The following is a 19,371-nucleotide window of genomic DNA, read 5'->3' as shown; positions in this document are numbered from 1 at the left end:
TGTTATGTTCCAACTCCAGAAGAACATTTGCTAGTTGATTGCAAAGTATCGCATGGCTGGGTGGTGAATGCAGTTCTGTCGGCCACACTTGGATATACTCACCTACTTTTTATGATGCATTTACACAATTGGCAATAATAATGAGACTCACACATAGCAATGAATAGTTGCATTCAGGGGTAGCAATGCAACTGGGAGGCCCTGACAGTATCTGAAAGTGTTTCTATCCCCCCAACTTCCCAGTAATTATAAACTCTCAAGCAACTTTACCTTCTGATTGTCTATAAAATGTTGAATCACTGCCAGAAATGCTTCCTTCATTCTCCAGGTTTGACTCAAAAAAGCTTCCTCCTGGGGTGGGGCAAGGGGGAGAGAGAGATCAGTGAGCACTGAGGCACTGTGCCACTGAATTAGCAGACCACCGTTACCCACTCATTAAGTTAGCCTTGAAAATGGGTTTAGGGAATCACTGGGTCCCACAAATTGCTACCATTTGACCGTTGCTGTTTTCTTCTTACATTGATTCTTGGTGCAGTATTGCTACCATCCCCAACTTTCTTCCAGTACCTTCTCTAAAGGCAATATGGGGTCAAAGAGAGAACAATTAATTCTGAGAGATGTGAGCTCAATTCCTGGACCCGCAAATTACTAGTTGTGTGATTTAGAGCAAGTTATTTAACCTCCCTAACACTTGGCTTCCTTACCAGAACAACAGGAATCACAATAGCACTCTCCTCCGTGTGTAATGAGCCCTGGCACACATCTTTAGCTGGAGTCCACAGCATCGACCCACACAGCTGCCTTTAGCTAATGATTTAACTGTCGTCATCCTCTTCTGTAGAAGAAAGTCCATGTGAAACACACCCAGAGGGAGGTAAGGCAAGCCATGGTCTTTCACCTTTTAAGGCCTACTGTCTCTTTTCTGGTCTTCTCTCTTTCTCTCTCTCTTTTTATAAGAGACAGGGTCTTGCTCTGTCACCCAGGCTAGAATACAGTGGTGTGATCATAGCTCACTGCAGCCTCGAATCCTGGGTTCAAGTGATCCCCTTGCCTCAGCCTTCTGAGTAGCTGAGACAATAGGTGCACACCACCATGCCTGGCTAGTTTTTTTTTGTAGAGACAGGGGTCTCACTATGTTGTCCAGGCTGGTCTCAAACTCCTGGCCTCCAGCCATCCTCCTGCCTTGGCCTCCCAGAGGGCTGGGATTACAGGTGTGAGCCACAGTGCCTAGCTTGGTCTTCTCTTAATTGAATACACACCCTGGTCTTAATTCCAGTCTGGGAAGAGCAATTAGTTTTGCCCTTCTAAAGCCCTTTTTAAGTTTGAGATTTTTAGTATCTGTGTTTCCATATTAATTCATCAAATGAGATCTTTTAAGGTTGGTATAATGGCTTTTTAAAAAAATCACCGTACCCCAGTGCCCATGATAGCATCTAGAGAGTAGGTGACTCAAAATAAATTATTGAATTGGAAGCTGGTTGAAAACACTGTTTGACAGAACCAAGAAAATAAATGACAGTCTACTGTGTCTTAGCTCAAAAAGGGACAGATGAGATTGATACCAAGTCCAACTCAGCAATAAGCCTTACCTTCATATAATACACCCTGTACTTTCTTGGATGGGTTCCCACGGGGGAACTCTAAAGGCATTTGCCATAGGTATTTGTAGCAGGATTAGTAGGCTGCAGCCTTTGTGAAATCAGCTGTTCATGTGCAGCCTGTCCTACTAATTCAGCCTGACCATATGCCATTGTCTGTGTTTGTGTTTTTTGACCAGGTTTTCGAAAGCCTTTCAGAAGTCTACTTATTTTACCTCTGTGACCTTGAGGAAGGGACTTTGTCTCCCTGGGTCTCTGTTTCCTTGCTTACAAAATAAAGCTTTAGGAGAAGTCATCTCCTCAGTTCACAGGCTATATATATAACTGCAAATATTTCAGTTTGGCCTGGCTGCAGCCAGTATTCATTCATTCATCCAGCAAACAGTCCACGAGCACCTCCTAGCTGCCTCGAGCTGGGCGGTAGGAGTACATTGGTGAGCAAAGCTTTCCCCTCCCTGCCCTGGCAAGCTTGAGAGTCTAGTGGGGGAGAATTAATTAATCAAAGACACATGAATAAATATAAAATTACAGATATGTTAAGAGTTCTGCTGGAGTGATTACAGTACAGCGACAGTGTGCAGCAGGGAAGACTGACCTGGTCAGTGAGGAACCAGCCAAGGGCATGTAGGGAGCAGAGAGCACCCAGGGCACAGCAAGAACTCGCACAGAGACTGGTGGTGGGAGAACAGGGTGCGGCGAGGACTCAGTGAGAGGCAGCGTGGCTGGGCTGCTGAGGGGAGGGGAAGCTTGCGTGAGGTGACCTGGGGACTCAGACCATGAGGTCACAGTGCCCACATCAGTGTTTGAATCTTTATCCCAACAGCCGTGTGAAGCCACTAAAGGTTTCACAGAGGTGACCTGGTGAGACCTGTGCCTCTGAAAGCACAGTGAGCCTTCTGCGTGGAGAACAGCTTGGAAGTGGGTGGGTGCAGAGCGGGAAGGGCAGGACATGGAAGCCCTGAGTGCAGCTCACTTTCTGGAGTTTACCTGTGATGGGAAAGAGAATGGCAGGGCAGTGAGTGGAGGAAAATGCAGTCAAGGAAGAGCTTAGGAAGCAGGAGAGACTCTGGTGTGTTCATAAATTCTGGTTAAGAGAGAGGTTGAATGAGTAAGAAGGGGTGACCTGGAGGGTGACAGGGTCAGATGCAAAGACCAACGGGAGGGGCAGGCAACAGAGAAGGACAGCACCCCCTGCAGCAGGGCAAAGGGCGCAGATGAGGAAGGCCCTGCCGGTGCACCCTGTCAGCCACGGGAAGGAGGAGGTGCGGTCGGTCATCTGCTGAGAGGACGTGGAGGGCAGTGGGAGGATGAGAAGAGGGAAAATCTGAAAACATCTTTGGGAGACGGAGCTCACCAGGGCATGATTTTAAATCTATTACAGCACCACTCCTTCTGTGTCCCTTTAAATTCGTAGGTGGTGGCCGGGCGCAGTGGCTCACGCCTGTAATCCTAGCACTCTGGGAGGCCGAGGTGGGCGGATCGTTTGAGCTCAGGAGTTCGAGACCAGCCTGAGCAAGAGCGAGACCCCATCTCTACTAAAAATAGAAAGAAATTATATGGACAGCTAAAAAATATATATAGAAAAAATTAGCCGGGCATGGTGGCGCATGCCTGTAGTCCCAGCTACTCGGGAGGCTGAGACAGGAGGATCCCTTGAGCTCAGGAGTTTGAGGTTGCTGTGAGCTAGGCTGACGCCACGGCACTCACTCTAGCCTGGGCAACAGAGTGAGACTCTGTCTCAAAAAAAAAAAAAAATAAATAAATTCGTAGGTGGGAGAATCAGTGTCCTTTAGGATGACATGATTTTCCCCAAGGGCAGAAAGCAATTGAATTGTTCTGGAAAGCATTGACTAAGCCGCCAGTCAGAGGAAACTCTGATTTCACGTGGCTCAGCATTTTGAAAAGATCTCATTTGTCAATCAAATCCCAGATGAAGGATGCAATAGACCTTTTCAAGAATCATGTGAAAAATACATGCTTGAAGCTCTGAATTGGGGAGGGGCGGGTAAGGGCAATATACATAACCTAAACTTTTGTACCCACATAATATGCTGAAATAAAAAAAAAATTTAAAAAAATAAATAAAAAGAAAAAAAAATCATGTCAAAAATAGATACAGAATGATAATAAATAAAAGCATAGTTTATTTTTTCCATTTTATCTATGCAATACTAAATAAAAGCATATGCTATTTATCCAACCGTCTGAAGATTAAGTATATTAATAATGGCCACTTTACCTTTTCATGTAGTACCTCTTTTTAGGATAACTGTTAAAAATGTCATGCTAGGTCTACCAGATAAGCCATGTGAACACATTACCTTTGGACACTGTATCATAAATGCGTTTACTTGTCTGACTTCTCCACTGGAATTTTTGCTTTGAGATGGCACAGTCTTGCTCATTTTGTCATTCCCAACTCTTAAACCAGGTGGGCACATGGCAGGTGCTCAATAAATGTTTATTGAAAGAATGAATAAATCTTAGATTTATCTGACAAAACGAATGGGTCTCCTTTTAGGCCTAATCTGGCCACCTAATATGAGCTGCAGGGGGAGGGCTAGCTTGGGACAGTTGGGGAGGGACTGATGGCAGCACAAGGTGGGTATGTGATGGGCCACCCAGAAGATTCTGTGGACTAAATGCAATTTCAATGAACTGAGTGTTTTTAGGGCAAACTACACTGGTCCATGTAGTGGAGACATTTCGTAGGTGAAAGGAGTTTGATACCCAGAGTTCCAGAGCACAGCACATGCCTTGTGCACTGCACATTTTCCATATTATGACAATCAGAATTCTGAAAAATAAGTTGAAGAACTCTGGTAAACTAATTACTGTGAAGTTCCAGCTGAGGCCCACAGTTTTGGCCGTACCTTAAAATAATCCAGGGAGCTTTAAAAAATATGTATACAGGATCCCACCTTCAGAGATTCAGAAGTAATTGACGGGGGGTGGTGGACAATGATCCTGGGTATTGGGATGTTTTTTCTCAGCTCCCTAGGTGATTCTAACTTGCAGTCACAATTGCAGATGGCAGATGGCACACCTACAATGGCTGCTGGGTGACAGGTAAAAGCTAATGCTAATGACTCTCTAGTTATCTCACATGACCAGGAGGCTAATAAGCACTGAAAGATTTCTCCATACTTGAGGTGTAACTAAACTTCTATGTGGCTTATAGAATACATCTCATTGTTTTATGATTATGGCTTTACAGGTTTGAGTACCATCTCAGGAATTGTCTCCTGTCTGCTTGTCTTCATATTTATCCAAAGGAAATCTTAGTTTCAGTGGGGATACCAATCATATTAAAGCAACGGATTCTAACATTTCTACGAAGTGTCTCGTTATCCATAAATGATTTTAAGATTGAACTAGTGCAACACTGAGGTTCTACGATATGCCAGGCATTGAGCTACACTTTGGGAACGCAGAGATAAAGAAGCCACCACCTGCATATCGTGGTCCGGCAGGAGAGGCAGCTTGTGTCAACCACCACCTGAAGGCGATGTGATAAGCGACTGCGGATCAGGTGAAAGAAAGAAGTGGTGAATCACGGCGGGCCTAGCACATAAATTTGCTTCAGTCGTGGCAGATCCTTATTCCTAGCAAATGATTCTCTCCTGAAAATGACACTTGTAAATTTCAAAGCCCTGCACTAGCCCACTTGGGATTCATGTCTGACTTCTCCTCCTGTGGGGCCTTAGAGAGCAAGGAACAGAAATGGAAATTGTGCTCCGTGCTGCAGGATTCTCCACACGTGCTTTCTTTTTCCCTCATTCTGCATTCAGTGGTGGAGAACACTTATGGGATTTGAATTTGGTGACATTTAAAGGGGCACCTACAGCAGACTCGAGGATGCACAAGAGAGGAAGGAAAGGATGGGATACAAATGAATGAGCTGATTTTATTCTGGAACTTTCTTGAGACATCACTTTGGGTTGAAAAACTATTGTTAACGGTATAATGTTTAAGCTTTATTTCTTTTTTGTCTCCATTCCTGGGGAAACATTTTTAGAAAAATCAGCAAAAAGAAGATAAAAATAATGTGGAAGTCTTCGGTACTGCTCTCGTGGCTGTAGCCTTCCTGCGCAGTTTGAAAGGCGGAGATTCTAACAACCACAAAAGGCCCTAATGATTCTCCATGTTTCATGCTTCCATCCTATTTTTCTTGTTGTCTAAGCGGCTGGCATATTTTTAGATCAGACACAACCAAAGACTTTATTGAGAACACAACAATGTAAAATAATGATGGTGAAAAACCTCCAAATGAGATGAGTGAGATTTTTTTTTTTTCCTTCCCTGTTTCTTCTGGATAAAAAGCATTTACCTGTGCTAGCAAAATGATGAAAAAACCTGCCACTAGACTGAAAAACATAGCCATTTTGGAGGACACGCTGTTCATATTCTGACAACCATTCCTTTCTACTGGCTGGTCTAACAAGACTAAAGAACATAATTTCTCACTCTAATTAACTTGGTTGTCTTAACTGCATAAAAACAGCAGACGTAAAATTCATCCTTCAAGCTCCTGGGAAAAAGGAAAAGGAAGCTGACACTTTTCTACCTCTTCCATTACATCGAGTTCTGGGGCTGGTAAGAACAGAATTTTGGAGCACAAAGAAAAGGGAGTGGAGGGCATATCCTCCAAGGGCAGATATAGTCTCTCTGTAATCAAGCAAAAATGACTTTCTAATGTTTTAATCATCAGGGGATGATGATCAAGAATCTTTAATTTCTAGGGGTCTAGAATTAAAATAGCCACAATTTGTAGAAATACTTTTTGGTCTTTGCAGCTTCTAACATATAAACTCTAGCTCACTGGGGATGCTGGAAGCTGGAACCGAAAGAGTAAAAAATTTGGAATCTCTGGCATTGGTCCTTCTCTTCCTGCTCATTAGTGCCAGATATTTAAGCAAATTTCTCCGTTCCAGGTAAGTATGCCCCAGTTTTCATGGCCTCCAGACCAGGCCTTCTTCTGCCCCACCAGCCCACCCCAGCCTCCCAGAGCAGCTGGCAGGGAGAGTACCTAGAATGTCGAAGCATGCTCCACTTTCTAGCCGGTGTTTCCTGTACAGGTTCTTAAGGACCTTGGCACTGCCAAAGCGCTTGAAGCGGCTCTTCACATTATTGTAGAACCATTCCAGAGACTGGGTCCTCAGAAGCCTAAGAAAAACAGAAAATTATAATATTAAATAGTGAATTACAAAATTGCTGCAATGCTTCCAGCTCCTTCCATCAAAATGTGGAGTTTATTTCTCTAGCCCGGGAATCCAGGCTGGCCTTGTGACTTACTCTGACCATAGAGTGTGGTGGAAGGGATGCTGCGTGAGTCCTGAGCCCTGCAGTTTCCTCTCCTGGGGCTCTCGGGAATCCTGCAAGCATCGCCAGATGACTTAGCCCAAGCTAGACTGCTGTGTGGCAAGAGACACGTGGTCCAATCATCCCTCTTGCCCCAGCCGTAGCCAGCCAACCTCAGAAAGGTGAGTGAGGCCATCAACCACCAGTTGACTAGAGACACACAAGTCACCTTAGGTGAGACCAACAGAACCATCTACCTGAGTCCCTCAAGGACTCAAGGGAGCAGGGCAATAAATGCTTTCCAATTTAAGCCACCAAGTTTTGGCGTGTTTAATAGTAGGTTTTGTATTTCATACTCTTACTGCTTAACAGCATTTCTAATCCAGCTCGGGAAAATAAAAATCACAAGTGAGACAGCAAGATTCTTCATACTCTTCCTCACCGGGACTGAAGCACCGTGAGAAAGCATTAGCTGGTTAGCACTATAGTGGTCGGTATGAAACAGTGACAAGATTTTTCTCTTTTATGCCCAGTAAGAACAGATTTCTAAAGCCCTTCAATTTTAAGAACAGCTTTTGTTGTTATTTTTATTACTATGAATGTAATAATATACACTTATTTTAGAAAATTCAGAAAAGCAAAATGAGTATAAAGGCTTCCAATTCAATGGAGAACAAGCACACATTTAGCTGCTCTTTCTCCTAGACCCCAGTGAAATGTGAGAAGATATTCAAAAGAAAAGAAATCTATGAAAGAGATTTTGATAGGGTTGTTGGATTTTTTTCTTTCTGATTTTCCTGAGTCCTACATAGATTCTAGTTATCAGCCCTTTAATGAAATATGGTATATGTATACCATGGAGCTCTACTCAGTCACAAAAAACAATGGTGATCTAGCACCTCTTGCATTATCCTGGATAGAGCTGGAGTCCATTCCACTACTCGAAGTATCACAAGAATGGAAAAACAAGCACCACATGTACTCACCATCAAATTGGTACTAACTGATCAACACTTAAATGCACATACAGTAATAACATTCATCAGGTGTCGGGCAGATGGGAGGGGCGAGGAGGGGATGGGTATATACACCTAATGGGTGCAGTGTGCACCATCTGGGGGATGGACATGCTTGAAGCTATGACTCGGGTGGGGCAAGGGCAATATATGTAACCTAAACATTTGTACCCCTGTAATATGCTGAAATAAAAACAAAATTTAAAAAAAAGGTTTGAAGAGGAACCAAATATTTAAAATGTTACTCAAAAATTCAAGTGCAATAGTTATAAGAAAAGAAAATTCCCCAAATGCTGCTGATGCAAATTCAAATCATTATATACAGCAAGGTTCACCAAACAACAAACAAAACTGATAATGATGATGCTAAACTCACACTAGTTTGTTGGTAAAAATTAAAATCCATGAGAAACTCAAGATGACCTTGGTGATATATGGATATTTGGAAAACCGTAAGAATGTTTGTGATCTGCGAGCTTTGCTTCAATTTGTGTAGAGTACAGAATGAGAACATTCAGCAAGCACTGATAATGCACTCAACAGCAGTAAAAAGGAAAGGATTTCTAGGTCTTTCAAACAGAGGGACTTTATGCAATTGGTTATATAGATGATGAAAGTGCTTAGCCTCCAAGGAGGACAGTGAGGCATCTCAGAGACTAGCACAGGGGGAAGTTGCTACCACCCCAGGGCCAGATGGACAATGGAGGAACAGTATTACCAGAAGTAGTATTCTGGCACCAGGAGCTGGGGCCACCAAGGAGGTATAGCAGCTAGTAGAGATGCTGCCTGAGGCAGAGGCGGGGGGTGGGGGAGGAATACCCTGTACCCAGTCTGCTCTCTTTCTCCCACCTGCCTATGTCCCTCCATGGCCTGCTGTTGGCCAAGCTGAGAAGGGGGCCTGTGTAACACTGCCTGCGGAGGTTCAGCCTCCCAGGAACACAGAACAGAGCAGGGGAAAGGCAAGGGTGGGAAAAGCCCGGCATACACACTAATATTAACTCATGAGCACCAGGTTCCAATAACCCTCATCACTCACTTCATAGGTTATAGCAAGTGGCCTTCATTTTAAGTAGAAATCTAAGTCCACAGAATTGTGCCCCAATTGCCCACAAGAGGGGAAGAAAAGAACTATGTCTGGAATCAGTTTCTAGCCTATGAAAAGCATCCCTGTGCCCAGAACATGGGCTGGGCATCAGGCTGCATGTTACCTCTTTCCACCTGTGTGACCAAGGGCAAGTTACCAACCTCTGGGTACCATTTCCTTATCTGCACAATGGTGATGCTGATATGGACCTGGCAGAGTTTTCTGAGGCATCATTGACCTAATATGCTTAAGCATCTACTACAGAACTTGAATATAGTAAGCACTAAGAAAATGGTAGCTATTTCAGAAGAAACAAGATATTCATTAAAGTTATAAGAAAAGCTTTTTCTTCTAAAGAAGTAAAACAAAAAGTTGCTCTTCTGGTATAGGGACCACCACATAGGGCCAGCAGGAGGACGTTGGTTTATTCATTAGGGCCAATAACTAACATCGATGTGGGACTCAGAAGTTTGTTACACGTCTTCTGAGAGCAAAGCTGTGCAGGCAGTTTCCCTCAGTGACAGTGTGCACCGTTTCTCCTGCCAGCAGAGGTCTGCAGAGAACTTTCCAACTGGGTCTGTCACCTGCTGATGGCAGCTCACCCAGCTGACTGCTCAGCATTGAGGAAAGGCCCCAGGGATGGCTCTGCTGTCAGAATCACTCCACCCTATTCTGCTTAGTGAGACTCAACTCTCAGGAATTATTATTTCTAAATAGCTCTTTGGATACAGGGCACTTAAAATAAACTCAAGGTATGATGACACAATTCCCAAAAGACAAAACAAAACAAAAATCCCAACAACAATAAAAACATTTTTTCTCCCTCAAATTTGATCCTAGACAATTTATTTAACCTTTCAGAGGTTCTGTCTTTTCAGATACAAAGGGAGGTAATAAATATTTCATCAGGTTTTTACAAAGATTAAATGACATCATGCATTGGAATCACTCAGCACAGTGCCTCACCCCAGGTAAATTTTTGGTACATGTTATTTTTTATTATTATTAACATTATTATTTTATCCTAAACCCTCATTCACTCTTTTTTGGAAGGATGAGGGCATAAGCAATAAATAAACAGTAAAAATAGACTTGGCAAGAAATGTGTTTGATTCCTACACTTCATCTTAACCAAAAAGTTAGACTTTTGGGTGAAGGTGTTTCTTAACCTTTAGTGGTTCTTAAACTCGAGTGTGCATCAGGACCTCCTGGAGGGCTGGTTAAAACTCAGCGTGCTGGGCCCCACCGCAGAGTCTCTGATTCAGCAGGTCTGGGTGGGGCCCGGGAATAGGCATTTCAAACAACTTCCCAGGTGATGTGATGCTGCTGGTCCAAAGACCACACTTTGAGAACCACTGAGTTCGAGGATAGATTTGGCAGGTTATGAACAGCCCATGAAAAGACATTACTGATTCGACGCTGTGGAGAAAACAACAGAATGTCATCCAGGTGTTTGGAAAATAAGAATCCTTCAGCCCTGACAGCCTGAAGGCCCTTGAGCACCAAGTCAGAGCAATCGGTTTTGAAAAGTCAAGAGAGGCTGAGAATCTGGATGGAAAGGAACAGCCCTCACGCTGGGACCCCTGAGTGTGTCACTGGGAATTTGCAGACAGATATGGCTCAGAGGTGGGAAGTGTCACGTTCAGTTGATACATGACAACTGCCATTAGTGTGAAGCATCTTGCTAAGGGTAAGAAGCCAGAGCTGCCAAACAGCAAGGAGGAAGAAGAGCCTGGGAGAGGAGTGAGGAGATGTCTGCGTGATTTACCCTCAGCTGCTCTTGGGCCCTCTATGCACAACGTCTCTGATCCCTAACGCAGTTAGAGGGAGGTGGATAGGAAAGTGAGGCTGAAGGAGGTGTAAGACGCCCAAGGTCACACCACTAGTGAGTGGCAGGGCTGAGATTTGAGCTCTGTCTGGCCACAGAGCCCCATGTCTGCACTGGATCACATGTACCAGGGGTATAACGTGTCAATACACCCTGCGCTTCCTGTGTGCTGGGCCTGGACGATTAACCTAGTTCAGCCTCCCAGCAACCCAATGGGGCAGGTACTTTATTAATTCCCATTTCACAGAGGAGGAGCCAGCAGTTCCATAACCCACCTGAGGACACATGGCCAGCAAGAAGCAGAGCCAGGATTTGAGCCCCACGGCCGGGCTCCAGAGCCTGTGCCCATCACCACTGTGCTGCCTCTTTCGTATAAGGGAGGGGTTGGATGAAAGGAAAATTAGCCAGGCAGAGGGGTGTGTCTTGTCCAAAGTCAGGGAGGAGATGACGAAGCAGCTGCTAAAGAACGCTGGCTGGCAGAGCAGCCGTGCCTCGAGGGCCGAGTTGGGCGGCGGCGTAGTTTGTGTGCAGACCCTCACTGTCCTGCTCCCCAGCTGCTTTCTGCTGATCTGACTGGACTCACTTTGAATCCAATCCATTTCCTTCCTCCCCATGACTTTGCCAGGCCTGCACCAAATCCTAAAAATCCCCCTTGAAGAGCCAGCCTTTCTCTCCAGGATTGAGCCTCCCCGAGAAGCCCCAAACAGAGAACCAAAGGGAGAGCAGGGAGAAGGGTGTGGGCTGGCACAGGCACAGGGGAGGCCCGGCTCTGGCCACGCTGACCTGGCTCTCCTCTGCCTCTGTGCCACCACCGGCACCAGCTCTGGCCACAGTGGTGATCAGTCCTATTCCTTCTCCCAGTGAGCTGACCAGGCGTGGAAGCTCCTTCTTCCTCAGACAGAGCCATTCATGGTTGTAAAAATCAAAAGAATGCTGACGTCACAGAAAGCACTCAGAAAGGCCTTCAGTGTAGCAGAGGCTTCTGGCCCAAGTGAGTCTGTGATTTGCTTGTGTCCGTGGTTGGGATGCTCTGGAGTCAAGCTCAGAGGGAAGTGTCTTCCACTGGGATGGGTAGATTAAAGGTGGCCACAAATTCTTTGCTACCCTTCCCTTTGAGAGGCGAAGTCATAATTCCCTGTCCTCCTGAAACTGTGCTGGTCTTGGTGATTTGCTCACTCAGTGAATATGGCAGAAGTGATGTTCTGGGATTTCTGAGGTTAAGTCACAAGAAGTCTTGCACTTCTATCCCAGGATGCATGGAACGTTCTGTCTGGAAGCCTCGAGTACAGGGCAGTTCTCCAGGTGGCCTTGGACCAACCCAGTGTCCCCCCCTTTCTTGACTGCAGTTCTCAAGAATAACCATAGAACGTGCTGGGAATGCACCATTCTGAGATAGGGAGGATCTGGCCTGAAAAGCCTGGGCTGTTCCAGGCCCCACCTAGAAACAGAATGTCCTTCAACACTTTAGCCTAGCAAGTCCAGATGCCCCGAAGCAGGCTGCTTTTCAGGGTCTCTCAGCTGTGACACAAGTGGGGTGCACACAGATAAGACTGTATCTATCCTGGGCAGCTTTGCAGCTTTTCTGTTGTCCCTCGCTGTCTACCTGTGAGTAATACACCAGCTTTGTGCAACCTGTGTGTGGATGCCCCGGCTCACTGGTCTTAGACAAGTTGGTAGCCAGTGCACAGCCGACCTGCTTCACACTGGGCTGCCGTGTACGAGGTGGAGCCATCCGAGCCTGCTGTGCTGGAGAGACCACGTGGCAAGGCCACAGGAGAAGCTGCATGCATGGAAGGAGAAGGATGGCTGGCTGGCTCCAGCTGCTCCATCCACAGCTGCTGAGTCCTCCCAGCTGAGGCCCCGTTTCCAATTAAGAGAACTGCCCATGTTTGGAAATATCTCTTGACCAAATGACAATCTTAAATAATTGTTAATTAACTTCAGCTTACTAAAACTTCTTTCACAGGATGTCAGGGTGGCTGGAATTGTTAATAAAAAAAATACTTAAGTTCACTTCCAAATTTGGATGAGCTGACACTAAGCAAAATTCTCATGAATCAGTTTTAGAAGAGCCAAACATGATGCTGATTTTTGTTACACATTATTGATACTGGACGCTGCTTAAAACTATGTCAGATACAATTTCTGTAGGATTTAAATCATGTCAATACTTAAGAGTCAAATCATTGGCTGCTTTTTGTAAATCAGGTATACTCATGGAAAATAACTTTTCTCAAGTTAAAAATCCAAAATCTGAAGGCATTTTATTTCTCATATTTCCATTTCACATGTAAAATGAGCACATCTCTAATCTCCTTAATTTCTATTTGATATGTACTTTTCTTATAATAATTGATACTCTTATCTAATGATTCATACATTTCCAATTTCTTTTCCATTTATTTTCAAACTCATGAGGTATCTTCATACCTCTTGTTAAAGTTTTACATTCATTAAGCAGACTTTCAGAGTTACATTCTCATTACTTACAACTCTCAACTGATGATGATATAAACAAAGAGTAGATTTTGAAAACATTATTGATGAGTTGGCTTCTATTTTAGGTCAGGAAAGTAATACTACAATAAATTCTGTTTTTGATATAAATATTTAAACTTGAAATAATGTAAGTTTAATATACCTACTTCCCAATTTTTTCAATATTTTTTCAGATATTTTAGTATTCAAGAAACATTAACTCTTAAATATACATAAAAACAAGAGATGGGGACATATTTCCTTTTGTCTCAGTCTCTGATATGGCTCAGCATGGCATTACTGGAATCCTGTGTTTACTTAAAAGTTGTGTATTTTGTTCATTATGAATTTTTTGCATTGATCTTGATTTTTAGAGATACTGCATTATAATACTACTTGTCTTGATTCCGGAGTGTTGTGGTGTCCAAGGGGAGTGCCTCACCGGCCTCACCCTAACCGCGGCCCTGACAAGACAGTGCCACGCTGGCTCTAGTGGGCACCTGCTGGGAGACAGCTTTGCCAGCGCAAAGGGCAGTGGCGCCCGGTGCAGCAGAGGATCCCAGGAGGAGAGGGCAGTGCCCAAAGAGCATAGCAGCAGTACTCAGGGGACTAGGGTGGTGGATGGATACGTGGTGTCCAGAATGTACCGAGGATGGGGGAGCACCAGAAAAAGAGAGAAAAAAATCCACAGATGCTACTGTTAATAGTCAAGACTTTTGCCCTTAGAAACTTCCAGAAATTCATGGCAGTGGAGGGAGGTAGGAAAAGAGCTTTGTAGGCGGCTAGGGTCTTGCATTAAAAGGGATAAAAACCAGTGAAACACTATTACCTATAGTATTACCTGTATACAGGTCTATATGAGGATATGTTTCTGAACTGGTCTGAAAGTGGGCGTGTCAGGGCACACTCTGTCCCTCCTAGGACTCTCCTAGGTGTTACTCACATGGCTTGGGCTTGGGCACAGCCGTGCATCCTCTCTGCAGCCACTCTGGCCTCAGCAGGACCTGTCCAGCTGTCCCTATCTGGCCCTCCAGGGGCCCTCCCTAGACCTAAGGCCATGGCACTGACCGTGCCCTGAACTCTTCCATCTCCAGCTGGTCTCTACGGCTGTGGCTCCACCCTCATGCCAGATTCAGTCCTCTCTGTGCGGTTCAGTGAATTTAACTCAGAGTCAGCCAAGCAGTTGTCAAGCCCGGGGGATGGGGAATGAAATGGTTTCATTTAGCCTCAGTTGTTTGGAGGCAGGAATAAAGTTCATGGGAATATGGCTTTTCTTTTGTTTTCTTATTTATAAAGCTGATTGGGATGTACTTCTTTTATTTGTCAGAATCAACTTGAAGTGAGTAAGAGAATTAAACTGTGTTTATTTGGAGAGCTGCTGCTCTTGCTATAGCTGCAGCAATTTGTACTCCGAGCCAAGCTGGCCCAGAAGGGCAATCTTGCATCCTCCCCGCACTAATCTGTACGATCTGGGGACCAAGATAGCAAAGAACAGCCAGCCCATATGGATTCTTTCCTCAGCCTCATCACTCAGTGTGTGGCCTCGAAGACATCAATTTATCCTTCTGCACCTCACCTCCTTCATCCTCAGAATACAAATGATCACAACTTCCTGCAACCAAATTTCCAGGGACACATAGGGCTGCATTGGATGCTGCCTCACCGATGTCCTGACACACTGCGCCTATTTAGCTCTGATAGCATCTTCACATTCATATTAAAAATGTGTGTAATTCCCTTTTTGGTTTATTCATCTGTTTGCCCAATGGTAACATTAATCTAGATAGTGTGGTGTCTTCCCTTTAAATTAACTTCCTAGCTGGTTGTTGGAACAAGAAGATGATCTGATTACTGTTGATATTAGCCAATTCTGGACTTTAGCTGTAATAGACACACAATATATGACTGTGAAAATTAAAAGGCAGGGACTTCGCTACATTAAGTGAGTAGTTAACTTTATCATAAAAACCTCACTGTTCATTCATAGTGAAATACTTAGATTGAGGCTGTGGTGTAATTAACACCTGCCACTTACTGAAGACCTCTTATGCACCTGCCTCCTTTTAGTCCTCAAAACAAACTATTAGGCAGGTGTTATTTTGTGAAAACAAAGTCTACATAGCTGGTTAATGGTGAAGCCAGTGGCCTCTCTCTTTTTTGTCTGCTAATTTTTAAAAATAAAAATAATTTAATACATAGGTCATGGGATTTAAAATTTAAGTCTCCTGCTCACTCATGTTCACTATCCCTCCATTTCCCATCTCCAGAGGCAAATAATATTATCAGTTCCTTTTGCACTTCTGAACACACTAGAAAATACTAAAAAATATTGCCCTTTGCTCTTTTTCTGTACAAATGGCAGCATGCCATTGTATACTGTTCTGTATTTGCTGTTTTCATAAGAACACATCCTGGAGATCATTTCTTATTAGTAAACAGGTTCTTTATTTCTGTTTAGGGGTACTTAAGTGTTTCACTTGATGGCCATTCTATAATTTATTTAACCTGTGTCCTACTGATTGCTACTGTTTCCTAATTTGCTATTACATCAGTGCTGCAGGGAATGACCTTCAAACCTGTTTCTTTGCATATGGGTAAACGTATCTGCAAGATAAATTCCTATAGGTGGAATTGCAAGGTTGAAAGGTATATGCAGCAGGAATTTCACAGATATTGCCAAATTTCCTTCCATATAGATTATTCTAGTTTATAGAATCACAGCAACATATGAGCATCTTTGCCAACACGGTGTGTTATTCAGTTTTTTTATCTTTGCCAATCTAATCAGTGAACACTGGTATGCCATTGTAATTTTAATTTGCATTTATAATATTATAAGGGAGGCTAAGCATGATTTTTAAGAGCCATTTGTGTTCCATTTTCTGAAAATTCTCTGTTCACTTGTCTTGTTATTTATTAGGCTGTTGGACTTTTCTCTTGGATTTGAAGGAGGATTCCTATGTTAGGAAAATTAGGTTTTGCAATATAAATTACAAATAATTACCCTAAATTATCATTTGCTTTTGACTTAGTTAATGGTGGTTTTTGCCATGCAGACAATTTTTTTAAAAAATTTTATGGAGCTTCTGATTTTGGGCATATATAGTAAGGCCTCCCATGATTTCTTGTTTTTTAAATTTGGTTTTATTTTTTACACTAAAATCTCTGGTCCAGATGAAATTAATTTTGATGTCAGATATGGTGTAAGGATCCAATTTATTTATTTTTTCCAGGTGGAGCTAAGATTTGAATCAAGGTCTGGCTACAAAGCTGCCTTTATATCCATTATATGCTAAAGGCTGCTGTTCCCCTTCTGCCTCTGCAATCACGGACGGTATCAGGAAATCAATGTACTATGTTGATGATAATGGTGAGACTTTCTTAAGATGTGCTGATATTACTGGAGGGAAGAAATGAAGCCAAGGTGTGTGAGGACACTGGACGTGGATAGTAAATAAAAGATTTCGATTTGGAAATCTAACAACATAGAAGTGGGAATAATCTGGAAAGAGGAGAACATATGTGGACAGAAGGTTACCCCAATCAATGGAGGATAAGAGCTAAATGATGGGAATTTGTGGTATGATGTAATGGGATTTAATTTGCATAAGCCCAATAGCTATAACGTGGCTTTGATAAAAATCACACTTTGTAATTTGAGGCTGTCAGTTCTGTTTCTGATTTCCAGTGCCCAGGGGCATTGTTGTTACTCTGAATCTGATTTGATGTGACCTGTGTCTTTCAGGCCCTCTGATTAACATGTTTAGACTAAGTGTATAACATTTCCATTAATTATCAAATTTTCCTAAACTGACCACCAAAGGGAGGGTATAGTTGCTAAAGAAATTTCATAATAACATATGTTTATTTTATAAAGCAGGGAAGGATTGAAAGGCAGATGTATCCTCACTGGATGCTACAGTCCTGTTGGCAGCAAACCGCAAGCAGGACACAGCCGTGGCTCAGCTACATGCGCAAGACTTTGAGACCAAGATGGCAGAGAAAGAACACAACGCAAGAGAAAAATGAATAGGGCGGGGCCCTCCATTCATTCCAAACTTATGAAACCATGGAAGGGGAATCAGTTGAAACATGTCTTGGTACGACTCATGAGAAAAGGGCTTCATAGCTGACATAACAGTTTAACTGAGATTGCAGAGAAATGCCTTAACTTCTGCAAGTCAATAAATCATTTTAATGTTTTAGTGGATACACTTGTGTATTAATTTGTGGCTAAGAACCTGCAATGCCCACACAGGATGTTCTATTTGTTTTGCAGCCCTGTGCACATCCTTTACAGTCTGTCAAAAACCAAGATGCCGTACTCTCAACCCTAAGTTCGAAACGGTACCTTTCAACCTGAGACAAAGATACAGACAGACAGGCTTATGCCTCCTACTCCGGACCAGACAAAATGGTGCTGAGGCAAAGATTGCTGAATTTATAGAAAATGAAGTGTTAGAGGCAATGAGCCTTCTCCTTACTCTATGCCAGGGGCAAGGACAATGATAGAGGTCCTTATACATATTTTGAGGGGGGAGTTTCATAGAGTAGGGGATGGTTTCCATTTAGAAGTTTCTGAAGATGGCAGTACCAGGGATGAGTCTAATGCTGCCAGGTGTGTGTGTGAGTGGGGGGGGTATAAGTTGCTCCTTGGGGAATTTAATACCACCCCCTCCTTTCTCAGGGCCTACAAAGGGCACAGAGAAGGGTGTGAATGCTTCTGCTTGGCTGAAGTTAGCTGAAAGGTAAGGATGCCAGGAGATCCCAACATCGGAGGGGCAAGAAGATCTACGTCAGAGAGATGTGACTGTGCCCTATTCAGGGTCAGGCAAAGGATGTGCTGGAGACCCAGAAGGACGGTCAGCCCCAGGGAGCTTGTGGGGCCAGTGAACACTGCAGTAGCTTCTTTAATGGCATTTGAGAATTCAGGCTCTTCACGAGTCCATGCCAATTTCTACTCCTGTTCTATCTCACCTTGATCTTGTTATGCAGTTGTCGTTACCTGCATTGCAATGAGCTGTTTCCATGGCAGACTGAGGGGGCAGGAGGGCTCAGACTTCAGAGCCCATGTTTGGTGTTCTCTATGTGGTCTCTTATGGAGGCCCACTTGGGGAAACTGATACTCTGTCACAAAGTAGCAAAGTAAATTCCACAGCAAAGCACCACGTAGAAGAAGGAACTATGAACAGGGGATCAGGAATCTTACTTCAAGTTTATTCCTGAGTCTAACTTTTTGAGTGACCTTGAACTTTTATAAATCTCAGGTTTTTCTTCTGTAAACTAAGAGGGTAGAAATATAAGATCTTTAAGGTCTATTCCAGCTCAGTTCTTAGATTCTAACTCTGCGTACCTACTTTAAAATACTAATTTTATTTTAAATTAAAAATGTAATATATACATAAAGTAAGGAGGAATGAAACATTTGTCGTCTTTAGATGACAAATCTCATATCAGGGGCAACTTTTTCCTGGGGATCTCCCAAAATTTCCAGGTATAGATAGAGGTACATATAGTCATATGAGTATTTCCATATCAGCACACATAGAAATACCTCATTCCCTTTTTTCCTCTCCCTGCAGAATATTCTATAATAGGCCAGTATCAAAGTTTATTCACATATCAAAGTTTATCCTAAATGAGAGACATTTAGAATGTTTCCTAGTATTTTGCCATTATAAACAATATTGCAGTGACTATTTGTAGACATATGTGCATTTCTATACCACATATTCCTAGCGATGGAATGGTTAGCTCAAAGGTTATGTGCCGTTGTAATTTTGATCACTGCTGTCAAATTGTCCTCCAGAGAAAGGAGCTAGGCTGATTTACGTCCCCAGGGACGACAGCACATTCAAGCACTGCTTCCTCCATCCTGTCAGCACGGAACCATCAAAGCTCTGGATGTCAGCTAATCTAAAACAATTTGATATTTTGTTCTTTTAATTTGCATTTACTTATGAGGAGCGGTTAAGCATCTTTGCAGAGGTGTCCTCTTCTCTGAACTTTGCTCCTTTTTTCCTTTGTTGGCTTGTTTGCCTTTGATTTATGAATATTCTTAACGAA

General features: G+C 43.3%; 1 protein-coding gene across 2 annotated transcripts in view; it reads right to left on the bottom strand.

The window, feature by feature from the left end:
* The window catches only part of MYRIP (myosin VIIA and Rab interacting protein), a 287,231-nt gene that overhangs the window by 100,635 nt on the left and 167,225 nt on the right, over positions 1–19,371 (bottom strand). For both annotated transcript variants that reach the window (XM_069473478.1, XM_069473479.1), the window contains exons 3-4: positions 6,628–6,764; positions 271–351 (exon numbers count right to left, since the gene is read on the bottom strand). In XM_069473478.1, the coding sequence (XP_069329579.1) occupies positions 271–351; positions 6,628–6,764 (218 nt within the window). The remainder of the gene's footprint in view (positions 1–270; positions 352–6,627; positions 6,765–19,371) is intronic.

The sequence above is a fragment of the Eulemur rufifrons genome, chromosome 7 (genome assembly GCF_041146395.1).
Source record: "Eulemur rufifrons isolate Redbay chromosome 7, OSU_ERuf_1, whole genome shotgun sequence".
Classification (NCBI taxonomy): Eukaryota; Metazoa; Chordata; class Mammalia; order Primates; family Lemuridae; genus Eulemur; species Eulemur rufifrons.
The sequence above is the reverse complement of the archived record's forward strand: the minus strand, read 5'-3'. Positions and strand labels throughout refer to the sequence as shown.